Genomic DNA, 16,080 nt, shown 5'->3' with positions numbered 1-16,080 from the left:
CCTTCATAGATAAAGCTCTTTATGTAGAAAGTTTATCCTTGTAGATCACAAGCCCCAGGCATTGTTACTTTTTGGAGAATTCCTGGGAGCCCTGGTAGGGGTTTTTATAGTAAAAGCACGGGGAGTGAAAACTGTATTTGTAAAGGATTGTTTACTAAGTTCAAAGCCCAGCCATAGGAATTCCAGGATTTCAGTAATCTTTCCTTGTTTCTGTATTAATAGAAAATCTTCAAGCTTGGTTCAGAGAGATCTCAAAACAGATATTGTCTTTAAATTATGACGATTCTACTGCTGCAGGCAGAAAAACCGTGCAACTAATACAAGCTTTGGAGGAGGTAAGAAAGTCTTCTTAAATGGCAGTCTTGGGTCATGAATCGTACTTTATAATCCACCCGGCAGTCTGCTCCCCTACCTACATCTAAAAGAATATCTCATCAAAGCAGAAGAAATGTGAATTATTATGCCTGTGATGTTATACACAGCTCTGAAATTAAAAGAATAATTAAGTGACCAACGTAAAGAGAATGGTAGCCTACACTATGATAACTTTGTCATGGAGAAATATGTAGTCTTGGAAAAAGAATTAGGAAAGAATATTATGGGGAAATATATGATAAGGTGGTTAAAAGCAAACAGAATTTTATGGGCACCATTTTTAGGTTTGTAAGTGAGTGCCTTGGAAAACGACAAAGGAACAAAGATGAAAATAGTTCTCTGATCATGTGGTGTGTTTTCTTTTCTGAAAGAAAGTTTATCATTGTTTTATCTACTTGAAGAAGATTATACTAAAAAGAAATGATTATATCATACCAATCTTAGAATTTTAATTTTTTAACTAGGTTTAAAATGGAATAAAAGCATTAGAATAACCATAAAGTCTATTATTTCAGACATCATATAAACTCATAATCTGAAACCCTATCCAACTGGTGTGATTGCACACTTTGAAAGACATAGCTAATATTTTTTCATTTGGTAGGCTTTCTTATAGGCTTTTATTTATTCCAGCAAGGTTCTTAGGATGGTTGCTAAAAATGGCAACACAGTAGAATACTCCATTGTTAGCATGCCACTGTCTGATTCTGGAACAATTTTTCTTTGTATGGCTTCTGATTTGTTGTTTCTTGGATTTTGTGGTCTATAGTACAACTGTAAACAGCTTTGTAAATTTCAGATGCTTTTATCTTTTGCCTTATTTGACATATATCCCAGATCTCTCAGGTTATAGCCATTAAAATTCATGACCCTGTGGAATCATTGTTTTGTTTTAAAGAGTATATCAAACGAACCTAATAATTGCCAACACATTGTGATAAAATTTAATTTTTGGTTATCTTCAGAATTAAGAGAATTTCCCAATATATGTTTACTTATAGTAAATGGAAAAAGGGTATTTGTACATATGTCCTGTATGTACAGGCTAATCAGCAATGGCATATTTTCTGATCCTAGAAATTTGTACTATTTTATGACTTGGCGTATATATCTTTGAAATTATAATTTGAAATAAAAATTGCATCAAGACACTATTAATAAGTAATGTGTTTATTTGAAGTGTTTTCAAGGAAAAATGAGCACCTTCGAGGCTATTCAGATATTTTTAAGTTAACTTTATTTATGTAACACAGGTTCAAGAATTTCACCAGTTGGAATCAAATCTGCAAGTGTGTCAGTTTCTTGCCGACACTCGCAAGTTTCTGCATCAGATGATCAGAACCATCAACATCAAAGAGGAGGTCCTCATCACAATGCAGATCATCGGGGACCTTTCCTTTGCTTGGCAGCTCATTGACAGGTAATGCGCACAGCCTGGCAGTCGCCCGGGAGGCCTCCAGGAGCATCTTCTTACCACCTGTCTCTCTCTACAGTTTCACATCCATCATGCAAGAAAGCATCAGAGTCAACCCGTCCATGGTGACGAAACTCAGAGCTACATTCCTAAAGGTAAGCAAAGAGCAGTGCAGTCTGAAGACTTACTTATTTATTTGAAAGGCAGAATTACCGAGAAAGAGAGAGAGAGAGATCTTCTGTCCACTGGTTCACTCCCCAAATGGCCGCAATGGCTGGGCCTGGTCAGGCCAAAGCCAATAGCCAGGAGATAATTTTGGGTCTCCCACTTGGGTGCAGGGGCCCTAGCACTTGGGCCGTCTTCCACTGCTTTCCCAGGCACATTAGCAGGGAGCTCGATCAGAAGTGGAGCAGCCAGAACACAGAATCACTTGGTGCCTGCAAGTGATTAACAGCTGTGCCACAACACTGGCCCCAATTTAAGGTATTTTCATAGACTGAAAATTGTTAGCAGTTTCAGTGTGAGAGCATGGTTTCAAAAGATGTCAAATTTTTGAAGTTTGAATTAATAGGTAAGTTGCAGTATCTTACAGAATAGTATTTTAAAATGAAAAAAAAAAAGTTTTTAAAAATTAGTGTATTAAAAATATGTGTCCTTTGGGTTCTTTATTCCCTAGAGGTGAATTAAGCCCTTTGATTCATTATTCGCACCTCTGCTACAAACTTGTGTCCACTCTAAATGTCAAGAAATAGTGGTAAACACAGGCACACACCTTGCTCTCAGTAATATCAGATCATGGTAAAGAAACAAATAACTGACTCAGTGTCTTCTGATAGAGTTAGCAGATGTATCAATTCAGAGATGCATTTGCTTCCTATTTTAACATCTCTGAAAAAGAACTTAGTGGAAAAATGGAATTAAATGATAAGTTTATTTTGGTGCAGTTTTTAAATCCATGCATAGTTTTCTTTTTTTTTTTTTTTTCTTTTTTTTTTTTTTTTGACAGGCAGAGTGGACAGTGAGAGAGACAGACAGAGAGAAAGGTCTTCCTTTGCCGTTGGTTCACCCTCCAATGGCCGCCGCGGCCGGCGCGCTGCGGCCGGCGCACCGCGCTGATCCGATGGCAGGAGCCAGGAGCCAGGTGCTTTTCCTGGTCTCCCATGGGGTGCAGGGCCCAAGCACCTGGGCCATCCTCCGCTGCACTCCCTGGCCACAGCAGAGAGCTGGCCTGGAAGAGGGGCAACCGGGACAGAATCTGGCGCCCCAACCGGGACTAGAACCCGGTGTGCCGGCGCCGCTAGGCGGAGGATTAGCCTAGTGAGCCGCGGCGCCGGCCACCATGCATAGTTTTCTGACAATACGCATGGTCCATGAACCTTTTGAAGACCCCCTCCTAGTTTCTATTCTGAGTGGCACAGCAAATAATATCAAGCGGCACTCTTACACTTGATGGCATCGTCAGTCTGGCAAATTCTGTAGTCCCTCAGTCACAATGTCTGATTCCCCGCCAGGAGTCTTCTGTAGCTCGGCAGCTGTCACACTGGAGCCTCATCGGCATCACCCGGAGGGCTCCTGCAGTGCAGAGTTCTGATTAACACTGGCCCCTGGGGTGGGGCCCAGTGATCTGCATGTCTCTCAGGCTCCCAGGTGATGCTGATGCCACTAGTCCAGAGACCACGCTGGAGAACCACTGCTCCAGCAGATAACTGTGTTTTTTAAAGACATAAACTGTCAAACTATTGATGGCATTAATGACATTTGGATTGTTGTCGTGTATTGGGTAAAGCCCAGATATGTTGTTGTATGTTACATTTCCTGAAAGTTATTTCTAAAACAACTTTTGAAACAGACAGATAACTATTATTTTTCTTTCAGCTTGCCTCTGCCCTCGACCTGCCCCTTCTTCGTATAAATCAGGCAAATAGCCCTGACCTTCTCAGCGTGTCTCAGTATTATTCTGGTGAATTGGTGTCTTATGTGAGAAAGGTAAAAAAACAAAGCATCAAGCTCATATTCACTTTTCCTGGTTAATCACTACTTTAAATATAAAAGGCACACTTGGGGCCCTGTGCAAAGTACATTTGTGTTCCTTTCCTTTTTTAAAATATTCTAGGAGTTTGCAATACAAGAAAATATTTTTACTATGTATATGATAATGTGTAGTATTTTCAAAGAAGATTTGCACCTTTTTGTAAAATGCTGGTGGTATTTATCTCCATCTTATTTTAGGAATTTTATATGTAAAAACTGATGGATAGAGGTTATAGTAGCGTAGTCACAGAAGTGGCTGGGACAGGAGCAAGATCTAGAGCCAGCCTATCCCAGCCAGAAACTGATTCAGCTTCTCCTGGGACTTGTGATCCTTGGTTCATATAAGACCTAAATGGAGCAGGGGCCAGACAGCCTGAACTCAAAATCCGTCTGTGTCATACACCAGTTGAGTGCTCTGCAGTGGTGTTACTTAATGTCTTTGAGCCTCAGTCTTTTAGAAATCTATAACATGGAAGTGATACCTCCTCTGGCAGCATTTGTGGGAGGGTTAGCCTTGCATTCTGTGATCAGTTAATGTTTGAAGGAATGCAGCTTTTTGCATTATCAGTTATTTAAACAACTCTTTTTAGTTTCCCAGCATCCTCTCTGGTAGACAAAGTGCTCTTTGTACATGCCAGTACTTATCTTAGGGACATCCCAATATTTGTCAACTAAGCAAAATAAAATAGATGTTCACATGTATTTCTTCCTTTCCCTTTTACTAAAGGTTTTGCAGATCATTCCAGAAAGCATGTTCACATCTCTCCTGAAGATCATAAAGCTTCAGACCCACGATATCATTGAAGTGCCTACCCGCCTGGACAAAGACAAGCTGCGGGACTATGCCCAGCTCGGGCCCCGATACGAGGTGCTGTGTCCCTTAGACTTCTGCCTTTGAAAATTCCAACTGCAACCATGAAATATCACAGGAGTGCGTTGCCTGTCGCAGCCTGAGACCAGGAGACCCGTTTGGGTTTGCTTTGTCCCACTGTCACTGACAACCACAGATAGACCAAATATTTCAGCGCAGCCCACCTTCATTCTGGGCGTTTTCTTGGTGTCAGTTAAGGCCTCGCTTGTCTGAGTGTTCTCGGTGGAAAAGGAACTCGGCTGGTCACTTTTCTTAACTAGTCTTAGTATGTCAGCCTTTGTTCTGTCTGGGCTAGATTGCTCCTTGATTTGCAATAGAATTTTGTCCCAATAGAACCATCATAAGTTGAAAATATAAGTCAAAAAATGCATTTAAAACACTTAACCTACTGAACATCATCGCTTAGCCTAGCATACCGTAGCTGTGTTCAGAACGTTACTCAGTCATCTAACACAAAGTTTAGTTCATCATACTGTTGAGCATTTCATCTCTTCTAACTAATTGAATAATGTACTGAAAGTGAAAAACAGAATGCTTGTACATATTGGGGACCATCTTTATACCATACCAGTAGCTAAAAATAATCTATATTCCATTGATTATTTCCAACAGATTTTGAAACCCACAGAATAGTTACACAGCCTCAAAGGTGCTTTTTCCCCAACCCCTCTGCTTTTCTTTCTCCCTGAACTGAAAATGTAAAGATGTGAAAAGTAAAATCAAATGAAAAATTGAGAATGTGATACCCAGTGTCAATTTCCCATTCTCCTACCCAACTCAAAAGACTACACTAGGAATTCAGATTATCAGGCTTGGTATTTCTAGGTATGTTCAAAATGATAGCACCTGTCTGCTTCATCAACATCTGATGTGGTTTGAAAAGAAGGTGGAAGCAAGGAAAGAGATTCCCTCCACAAAGTTTTAGCTAGTCTTTTCCAGCTAGACGGGACCAGCCACGTCTTTATTTGATGCAAGAGAAACGGAATCCCAAAGAAGGGGAAATGATCTGTCAAAGGTTAAAGAATGTCTTCTGACTTAGATACCCAAGATGTGTAATAGTGGTCTTTGAGCTGTACCACAAAACCTCACTTCTGTCCAGGGCATGTGGACATAGGTATCCAAAGCTACGACCTCATTTTTTGTTGTCTTTGCCTGTTACAGGACTATTAGCTGGTCGTCTTAGCTTTCCACAGAAATGATGAGTCTTTGTGTGAGGACTTTATTATACCTCTTTTTCTTTGTTAAAGGTCGCCAAGCTTACTCACGCTATTTCCATTTTTACTGAAGGCATCTTAATGATGAAAACGACTTTGGTTGGCATCATCAAGGTAACATTTTTAATGCTAGTGTCTGTGTCCTTAGTTCAGATTTTTATGATAATTATCATGTGTGGAACAGGCAGTGATGTTCTCATCTTGCTGTTAAATATTCTGATTTTGATCTTCATTTCACCAACTTATTGACAGAGGAAAAGCGAGCATAATAATCTTTATTTCCAATTAAAAGCAGTATAACCTTGGAATTCCTTTGTCTTGTAGTTCTAGAGAAACATGTGTTACTAGTAACTGTTTTACCCAATAGTTGTTTTTTTTTTTTTTTTTTTTTTAAGATTTATTTATTTACTTGAAAGACTTACAGAGAGGCCGGTGCCGTGGCTCACTAGGCTAATCCTCCGCCTTGCAGCGCCAGCACACCGGATTCTAGTCTGGGTCGGGGCGCCGGATTCTGTCCCGGTTGCCCCTCTTCCAGGCCAGCTCTCTGCTGTGACCAGGGAGTGCAGTGGAGGATGGCCCAAGTCCTTGGGCCCTGCACCCCATGGGAGACCAGGAGAAGCACCTGGCTCCTGCCATCAGATCAGCATGGTGCGCCGGCTGCACCACGCCAGCCGTGGCGGCCATTGGAGGGTGAACCAACGGCAAAAGGAAGACCTTTCTCTCTGTCTCTCTCTCTCACTATCCACTCTGCCTGTCAAAAAAAAAAAAAAAAAAAGACTTACAGAGAGAGGAGAGGCAGAGACAGGAGGTCTTATATCCACTGGTTCACTCCCCAGTTGGCCGCAACATCCAGAGCTGTACTGATCCGAAGCGAGGAGCCAGGAGATTCTTCCATGCTGGTGCAGGGGCCCAAGGACTTGGGCCATCTTCTACTGCTTTCCCAGGCCATAGCACAGAGCTGGATCAGAAGAGGAGCAGCCGGGACTGGAACTGGTGACCATATGGGATGCTGGCATTGCAGGCAGCGAGTTTACCTGCTACGCCACAGCACCAGCCCCCTAAGAGTTATTTAAATCTAAGAAAAATCTATTGTAGTAAATTTTTATCACAGCAAAGAACAAAACAGTTCCATTTTATTTTATTTTTTTTTTTAAGATTTATTTATTTATTTGAAGGTCAGCGTTACACAAAGAAAGGAGAGGCAGAGAGAGAGAGGACTTCCATCCACTGGTTCCCTCCTCAATTGGCCACAACTGCCAGAGCTGCGCCGATCTGAAGCCAGGAGCTTCTTCCCGGTCTCCCACTTGGGTGCAGGGGCCCAAGGACATGGACCATCTTCTGCTTTCCCAGGCCATAGCAGAGAGCTGGATTGGAAGTGGAGCAGCCAGGACTCGAACCAGAGTCTAAATGGGATGCCAGCACCGCAGGCAGCAGCTTTAACCGTTACATCACAGTGCCAGCCCAGAAATGTTTCCATTTTCTTAGGGCAAAATCGATTCTCTCTCTCTCTCCCTCCCTCCCTCCCTCCTTCCCTCTCTCCCTCTCTCCCTCTCTCCTTCCCTCTTCCCTCCTTCCCTCCCTCCCTCTCTCCCCCTCTCTCCCCCTCCCTCTCCCTCTCTCTCTCCTTCTCTTTCTCCCTCTCTCTCTTCCTCTCTCTCTCCCCCTCCCTCTCTCTCCCTCTCTCTTTCCTTCTCTTTCTCCCTCTCTCTCTTCCTCTCTCTCTCCTCTCCTATATCTCTCTCCCTGTCTCTCCTCTCCTATATCTCTCTCTCCCTCCCTTCCTCCCTCCTCCTCCCTTTCTTCCTTTTTGGTACTTTGGTTTTGTGCCCCAGGAGCAGAGAGCTAAGATAATCACACAGTTCTGTTCACAGACCTTTGTCATCATTGATGCATAAAAGCTCCTCTCATACTTTTCCTTCCTTCCGGATCCCAACTCCCATAGACAAGCATGCCCCTGAATATGCAAGAATGCTTACTCTTAGCATATGGTGGTATTTTATGTGTGTGTTTTTGATTTATCGGAATCTAATGTTCTAAGTCTCGTTCTTTTTCCAATTCTTCTCACTAGTTATTGCTTTTGACATTTGTGTTGCTATAGGTCAGACAGTTACTTCTGATTGCTGCACAGAATTACATTTTTCACTAGCTACTCCAGGGACAGACACTATGCTCCCCATTAACCCAGCCAACGTCATGAGGAGCATCTCTAAACACACCCCTGCCCCAGAGTAGGCTGTTGGAGCTAAGGGCCTGTTCCTCGTAGTATGCCACATTGCCTTCTGAATCACTGTTTCTTATGTGCTCACTCAAACCTTTGTCCATGCTTTGTATTATCTAGTTTTTAATTTTTGTCATCCCAAAGGGTATAAAATATCTCATTTACTATTTCAGTTTAGAGCCCTGTGATGGCTAGTGATGTGCCTGTATATATAGGGCATTGTACTTTTATGAACATTTATAAGTTTTTAGTAAATGTGTAGGTATTAAATTGCCTGATTAACTCTTGTATTACTAAAATCCTAGGAAATAGAGGACATTAATCTAAATAGAAATGAAACTTTGGCATGTGTTTTCTGGAAGTATGATAAAGGAAATACCATTCTAGCCCCTAGAATACTAATAAATCCGCTCACCATGCTTGAAGTCTGATGTGAATTTAATTTCTCATTAAGTAATCTGAGATGAGAAGCCCTGGCACTGCCAGGTCACCAGAATAGAAAAGATGGGATAGGGGCTGGCGCTGTGGCATAGCGGGTAAAGCCACTGGTTCAAGTCCCGGCTGCTCCACTTCCGATCCAGCTCTCTGCTATGGCCTGGGAAAGCAGTGGAGGATGGCTCAAGTCTTTGGGCCCCTGTAACCGTGTGGGAGACCTGAAGAAGCTCCTGGCACCTGGCTTCAGATCGGTGCAGCTCTGGCCATTGCAGCCAATTGGGGAATGAACTAGTGAATGAAGACCTCTTTCTTTCTCTCTCTAACTCTGACTTTCAAGTAAAAAAATCTTAAAAAAAGAATAACATGTATTGTGATATTAAAGACATATCATTTTATATTATGATTATATATATATAATGTTGTCATTTAGGTTTTTGAAGTTAAATGTGTGTTTAAGGACAAATCTAGGCATGGATGAGTAGAGGAAAGTCAGGAGGACACATGGGAGAACTGTTAGTTGTTGTCAGCTTCAGGGAGGGACTGGGAGTGTGAGGAAGGTGCTGTGTGAATGTGGCCTTCTCACTGTGAATGTTTCCATAGATTAGTGACAACCCAAGAAGCACTGAAAGAGCCACCTGAAACCTTTAGATCCACAAAAGCATTGAACTTTTCCACAAAACCTGTTCTTTTTTTTTTTTTTTAATATTTATTTATTTGAAAGAGTTACACAGGGAGAGAAAGAGAGGCAGAGAGAGAGAGAAGTCTTCCATCCACTGGTTTACTCCCCAGTTGGCTGCAGTGGTCGGAGCTGTGCCAATCCGAAGCCAGGAGCTTCTTCTGGATCCCCCATGTGGGTGCAGGGACCCAAGGACTCGGACCATCTTCTGCTTTCTCAGGCCATAGCAGAGAGCTGGATCAGATGTGGAGCATCCGGGGCTCAAACCGGCATCCACATGGGATGCCGGCACTGGAGGTGGCGGCTTTACCCACTACCCACAGCGCCAGCCCCAAAACCTGTTTTTTGTTTGTGTTTTTGTTTTTGTTTTTTTTTGTTTTGTTTTGTTTTTTTTTTTTTAATGTATTTGAGAAGCAGAGTTATAGAGAAAGGAAGTGAGCGGGAGGACAGAGAGAGAATCTTCAATCTGTTGTTTCATTTCCCAAATACCCACGACAGCATGCTTAGGCCAGGGTAAAGCCAGGAACCAGGAACTTCACCTTGGTTGAGCCAGTCAACCCACCTGGGTGACAGAGACCCAGGATACTTGACCCTGCTGTCTCCCAGGGTGCACATTAGCAGGACTTGGATCAGAAGCTGAGGTGGGACTTAAATCCCAGGCACTCCGATACGGGATGCCAGCCTTGCAAGTGGCAGTCTAACTCCCTGCACCACAATGCCAGCCCTCTATGTGGCCTTCTTTTATTTTATATTTAACATATCCCCTTCTTTCACTGCAGCTCATGTTCATGGCTGCTCTCATGGCTCAAAAACATGCCAGCCCTATAAATCTGTTCTTTTTTTTTTTTTTTAAGATTTTATTTCTTTCTTTGAGAGGTAGAGTTACAGAGAGAGGGAGAGACAGAGAGGTCTTCCATCCACTGATTCACTTCCCAAGTAGCCACAAGGGCCAGAGCTGAGCTGATCTGATCTGATACAAGGAGTTGCTTCTGGGTCCCCATGTATTTGCTGGGGCCCAGCCATCTTACACTGCTTTCCCAGGCCATCAGCAGAGAGCTAGATGGGAGGAGGAGCAGCCAGGACTTGAACCGGCGCCCATATGAGATGCTGGCACTAAAGGGGGAGGTTTAGCCTACACTCCACAGCACTGGCCCTATAAATCTTTTCTTTTTTTGACAGAGTGGACAGTGAGAGAGAGACAGAGAGAAAGGTCTTCCTTTGCCGTTGGTTCACCCTCCAATGGCCGCTGCGACCGGCACACCGCGCTGATCCGATGGCAGGAGCCAGGTACTTATCCTGGTCTCCCCTGGGGTGCAGGGCCCAAGCACTTGGACCATCCTCCACTGCACTCCCTGGCCACAGCAGAGAGCTGGCCTGGAAGAGGGGCAACCGGGACAGAATCCTGCGTCCCAACCGGGACTAGAACCCGGTGTGCCTGTGCCGCAAGGCGGAGGATTAGCCTATTGAGCCACGGCGCTGGCCCTAAATCTTTTCTTACAAAGAATTTTTCTTTGCAAGCTTCATGTTACTTATTTGATTTTGCTCTCATTGATTACATTTATTTATAGTTGCATTTTCATTATAATATACAGCAGATATTGAAATGTACAGAAACAATTATAGCTTCATGGGTTTTATAAGGTAAATACCACTCATTCTAATACCACTTAAATGAAGATATATGACTTAGTCAGTCCCCGATGCCCTCAAGTGCCAGCCCCTCTATATTTTACTTTCCAAGGGTAATTTCTAGAAACTCTGGTTGAGATCTGCACATAAAAAAACTTATGTCTTGAGGCCGGCACCGTGGCTCACTTGGTTAATCCTCCACATGTGGTGCCAGCATCCCATATGGGCACCAGTTCTAGTCCCGGCTGCTCCTGTTCCAGTTGAGGTCTCTGCTGTGGCCCGGGAAGGCAGTGGAGGATGGCCCAAGTGCTTGGGCCCTGTACGCGCGTGGGGGACCAGGAGGTAGCACCTGGCTCCTGGCTTCTGATCAGTGTAGTGCCAGCTGTAGCGACCATTTGTGGGGTGAACCAACAGAAGGAAGACCTTTCTCTCTGTCTCTCTCTCTCTCACTAACTCTGTCAAATGAATAAATTAATTAAATAAAAAATTTTTAAAAAAACTTATGTCTTTTAAGTCTTTTTTAATGAACAGGTTTCTTCCATCCCATTCTTTGTTTACATTCATCTGAGATAGAACCCAGAGCCTTTGACCTTGAGCCTCCTGCAGTCTCGGGTTTGCTCTTTACGCAGTCTGCATGTAGTTCAGCATGTTTCTCTGGCTTTTGTATTTTCAGCATCTTCCATTTTGGCTGTCTTAAATATAATCAAAGCTTAAATATAATTAAAGCAGATGGAATCCATCAATTATCTCCATAACACATAAAATAATGAGTCTTTATAAATTAAAAATAAACAAGTGTCAGGGAATTCAGAGGGAGTGTGGTGAAACCATCCGATGGTTTATGGATCTGATAGGAGACTTTAAGGGAATAATGAAAGCTTCCTAATTACAGGAAAGGTAGCAGAGTAAACTTAGAAAGTTCAACAGCAGGGGCCTGCGCTGTGGCACAGAGGGTTAAAGCCCTGGCCTGAAGTGCCGCCATCCCATATGGGTGCTGGTTCTAGTCCCGGCTGCTCCTCTTCTGGTCCAGCTCTCTGCTGTGGCCTGGGAAAGCAGTAGAAGATGGCCCAAGTCCTTGGGCCCCTGCACCCAACTGGGAGACCCGGAAGAAGCTCTTGGCTTCAGATCGGCGCAGCTCTGGCAGTTGTGGCAAATTGAGGAGGGAACCAGTGGATGGAAGACCTCTCTCTCTGTCTCCACCTCTCTCTGTAACTCTGTATTTCAAATAAATAACTCTTTAACAAAAAAAAAAGAGTTCAACAGCAGATTTTCCTTCCAATTGTGTCTCCCTAATTACAAACAGCATTTCAAACACACTGGAAACAAAGAGAATAATTTGATTTACAGAGTGATCCAATCCAGAACTTGACTTTGCTCATTCGTGTATGAATGCCCTGAGATAACATCCAGAAGAAAAAAATGCATCTAAATTCAAATACAAGCCCTTCATTCCACCACCTTTTCCTCCTGATAAGAAAGGCACTTTCTGTTTCGTTCAGATAAAATGATAAAATATGAACTTTCTTTTTATCAAAATAAAACTTCCCATGCTCACCATCTTTGAAATATTGTGTTGTAAAGTTATCAGCACGCAGAGTCTTAAAGACATGAAAGATTGAGTAATTCAGTCTAAGCCGTACGTACAAGATCAAATAAGATCAGGAAAGGAAAAATACCCAAATCATTGAGCAAAGAGGTAGAAAAGCGCTCCAGTGTGGACTCAGAAAATCATCTTTCCTCCAGGTTTCTTCAGGACTGGCTTTTTCCTAAACTAATGTTGTATATTTGTGATTTGCACCTAGGTGGATCCGAAGCAGTTGCTGGAAGATGGAATAAGGAAAGAGCTGGTTAAACGTGTTGCCTTTGCCCTTCATAAGGGACTGATATTCAACCCTCGGGCCAAGGTAAGAAATGACCAAGTAGGTCTGTCCCTTTGTCTACTCAGCTTACAGTGTGGACTAGAACATCATTTTTAACTCTTTATGAACAAGGCCTTTCTTCCTATGTGACTTTTCAATACAAACAACTGATATGCTTTTTGAGCCTATGTTATAATCCATTCATATAAGAAAATGCTTTTTTCTTTGAATTTATTTGAAAGGCAGAGTTAGAGGGGGGGAGAAACACAGACACAGAAAGATCTTCCATTCGCTGGTTCACTCCCCAGATAGTTGCAGTGGCTAGGACTGGGCCAAGCTGAAACCAGTCCTAACCTGGAACATCTGGATCTCCCACGTGGGTGGCAGGAGCCCAAGCATCTGAGCCATTCTCTCCTTCACCTGTTGACCCCCAAGTTTAAAAATTTAAAGGGTATTTATGATTCAGAGTAACTTCTAATAGATGAATTTGTAAACCCAAAAGCGATTGGAAGTTTCAAGGCTATAATTTTTAATTTTGCTTTATCTGTTAAATAATGTGGTCATTTTTCTCAGAAGAATAAAAAATCTGAAATTTAGATATAGGGTAAATATTTTACTTTAGTAAGTTCAATTTAAAATATCTTATATGTTCTAAGGTTAGATATATTTATCAAGTTATATGAACTAACTCATCCATAGTCACTTTTTAGGAGCCATCACCAGCATAGGTTAACCCTCTGCCTGCAGTGCTGGCATCTCATGTGGGTACTGGTTCGGGTCCTAGCTGCTCCACTTCTGATCCAGCTCCCTGCTAATGAGCCTGGGGAAGAAGTGGAAGATGGCCCAAGTACTTGGGTCACCGCACCCACCTGGGAGACCCAGAAGAAGCTTCTGGCTTCAGCCTGTCCCAGTCCCAGCCATTGTAGCCATCTGGGGAGTGAACCAGCAGATGCAAGATGTATCTGTCTCTGTCTCCCTCTCTCCCCTCCACCTCTTCCTCTCTATATTTCTGACTTTCAAATAAATAAAACATTGAAAAAATATATTCACTTTTTAATATTCTTTTACATGAGGCTTCCTTCCCAAATGAATGAAATCTATTCTTCACTGAATGTCTATCACTTGCCACCATCCTAGGGGAAATGGAAATAGATATTTCCAAAGCTTAAACTATGTCTTAAGATATGACTGTGATCTCTTAGCTGGGGTATCATTTAAAGTCAGTTTTAGAATGAGTAGTTGACTGTTTCCTCCAATATAATAGATTTCTGTTTCCACTTTGGCACAGCCGAGTGAATTGATGCCCAAGCTGAAAGAATTAGGAGCCACCATGGATGGATTTCACCGTTCTTTTGAGTACATTCAGGACTATGTCAACATCTATGGCCTGAAGATTTGGCAGGAAGAAGTATCTCGTATTATAAATTATAATGTGGAGCAAGAGTGTAATAACTTCTTAAGAACAAAGGTATCTAATAAATTTTAACATTCTTGACTAAATTTGTTGTTTCTCATGTTTAAAGTACCTGTCTCCAGCCTCAGAAACACCAGTGAGAAAATGTATTTAAATAGTTACTGAGAAGCCACCAACTCGTCTTCTACAACAATGGCACCATTTTGCACTCCTACTGTCAGTATGTGAGGGTTCAGTTTTGCCACATCTGTGCATTTTTATAATACTTGCTGATAATCTTTTTTTTTAATTTGATATCATGGCCAGAAAAAATACAAATGAAATAATATCCCATTGTGTGGTTTTGATATGCTTTTCCCTAGTGGCTAAAGATGTTGAGCATCTTTGCATGTGCCTATTGCCTATTTCTTTAATTAGGTTAAAAACAAAAACACCGAATTCATTAGTGCCAGAGGTGAGAAGTTTCTTTTTAGTTGATCGTTAACAAGGCGCCACTCCGCAAGTTTTCATGTCGGGATCTGACCTGGTTCATGGTGCAGGTGACATTTTCAGAGAATTATCTCCCAGCCCCATGATGTTGTGGATTTTTAGATGACACTGATAGATACCAACTTAGGGGACAAAAAGTCTAAAGTTCCTGTTTGCTTTCTTCTCGCTTTCTTTTAGTCACTTGTCACAAGTGTTGGGGTTTTTGGATATAAGAAAATGTTACGTGTGACATTTCTGGGAGACTTTCTGGAAGTTTCCTCTTCCAGAGACCATTCTTCTCACTCTTCATGTAGTGCTGCCTGCGTAAACTTAGGTAGAGAAAGGACACCTGGGTTACCTTTCCTGGTATGCGAAGTCTTTGTGGTTTCTTTTTAGATTCAAGATTGGCAAAGTATGTACCAGTCCACTCACATCCCGATACCGAAGTTCGTCCCCGTGGACGAGTCTGTCACGTTCATCGGCCGGCTCTGCAGAGAGATCTTGCGGATCACAGACCCGAAGTAAGTGTATTTAGATTGTCCCAAGCCTTGCACCCCAGGGACATGCCCTTAACCCGGGCACTCTTCCTAACATATTGCTCACTTCCAGGCGTTTACTCATGAGACAGCCCTGCCATGACCCCCACTTAACAGCGGAAGTAATCGAGGCCCGGAAAAGCTTAGTCACTTGCCCAAGATCACACTGTTACTAAATGGTGGACCCAGAATACCTGGCAGGCCCTCTGCCCCCGAGCTCGCTCCTAAGCCCTGTGCCATTCTGGTTCAAAACCACAGCCTGCCTACCAGTCATGCTTACACCGCATTCAGCAGGAACTGGGTGAGAATCTTCTGCAATTGAAACTGTCCTTGAGAATACGTTAGGTGGGCACCAGAGCAGGGGCTGGCACGCTGCCTCTCAGTAAGTCCAGCTGAGCCAGTTTTCCTCCTTTTTCTTCATTTTAGCCTAGACAAAGCAGTTGGTACGAAGACCGACTGTGGTTCACGTCTCACGTCTCTTGCTTACCTCTGAACACATGCTCACTGAGTAGAATGGCTGTGGGACCTACCCAGCCAAAAAAGTTGAATTTGTATAAATCAAATGTTCTGTGACCTGGCTCCATTGTACCACCTTCTAATTCAGGCTCATTCCATCTCTCAAAATTTATGAAAGTTGACAACCAATGTAGAAACTTCTTTGAATTTCCAACAGTAATAAGAATGCTATCTCTGACTCATGGGCCAAAAGGATAAGTGACCCAACAAATTTTGTCATTCCTGCTTTCTTGGTACCCATGAGTTGAGTCACTGAAGTCTTCCCCATCCAGTGCCCTGTTGATGACTTCCAGAGAGGATTATTAAGCGTGATTGAATCTCCGTGTCATATACTGGTTTCATCATCAGAACCGGGGCTTCACTAGGGACACATTCACAGTGCCAGCACCGAGTGGCAGGGGAACACTTGGAAGGTAGAAGCTGT

The 16,080-nt window shown here is 42.8% G+C and overlaps 1 protein-coding gene across 3 annotated transcripts in view; it reads left to right on the top strand.

Annotated features, from left to right (window-relative positions):
* Positions 1-16,080, top strand: part of WASHC5 (WASH complex subunit 5) — a 73,964-nt gene that overhangs the window by 35,616 nt on the left and 22,268 nt on the right. For 2 of the 3 annotated variants that reach the window (XM_070075481.1, XM_002710540.5), the window contains 9 exons: positions 223-335; positions 1,629-1,795; positions 1,869-1,944; positions 3,665-3,775; positions 4,548-4,688; positions 5,939-6,019; positions 12,666-12,767; positions 14,011-14,190; positions 15,001-15,125. In XM_070075481.1, the coding sequence (XP_069931582.1) occupies positions 223-335; positions 1,629-1,795; positions 1,869-1,944; positions 3,665-3,775; positions 4,548-4,688; positions 5,939-6,019; positions 12,666-12,767; positions 14,011-14,190; positions 15,001-15,125 (1,096 nt within the window). Of the gene's footprint in view, positions 1-222; positions 336-1,628; positions 1,796-1,868; positions 1,945-3,664; positions 3,776-4,547; positions 4,689-5,938; positions 6,020-7,080; positions 8,543-12,665; positions 12,768-14,010; positions 14,191-15,000; positions 15,126-16,080 lie in introns of those variants that run through there. The other variant, XM_051844797.2, reaches the window with a different exon arrangement.

Source organism: Oryctolagus cuniculus, chromosome 6 (genome assembly GCF_964237555.1).
Source record: "Oryctolagus cuniculus chromosome 6, mOryCun1.1, whole genome shotgun sequence".
NCBI classification, from domain to species: domain Eukaryota; kingdom Metazoa; phylum Chordata; class Mammalia; order Lagomorpha; family Leporidae; genus Oryctolagus; species Oryctolagus cuniculus.
The sequence above is the reverse complement of the archived record's forward strand: the minus strand, read 5'-3'. Positions and strand labels throughout refer to the sequence as shown.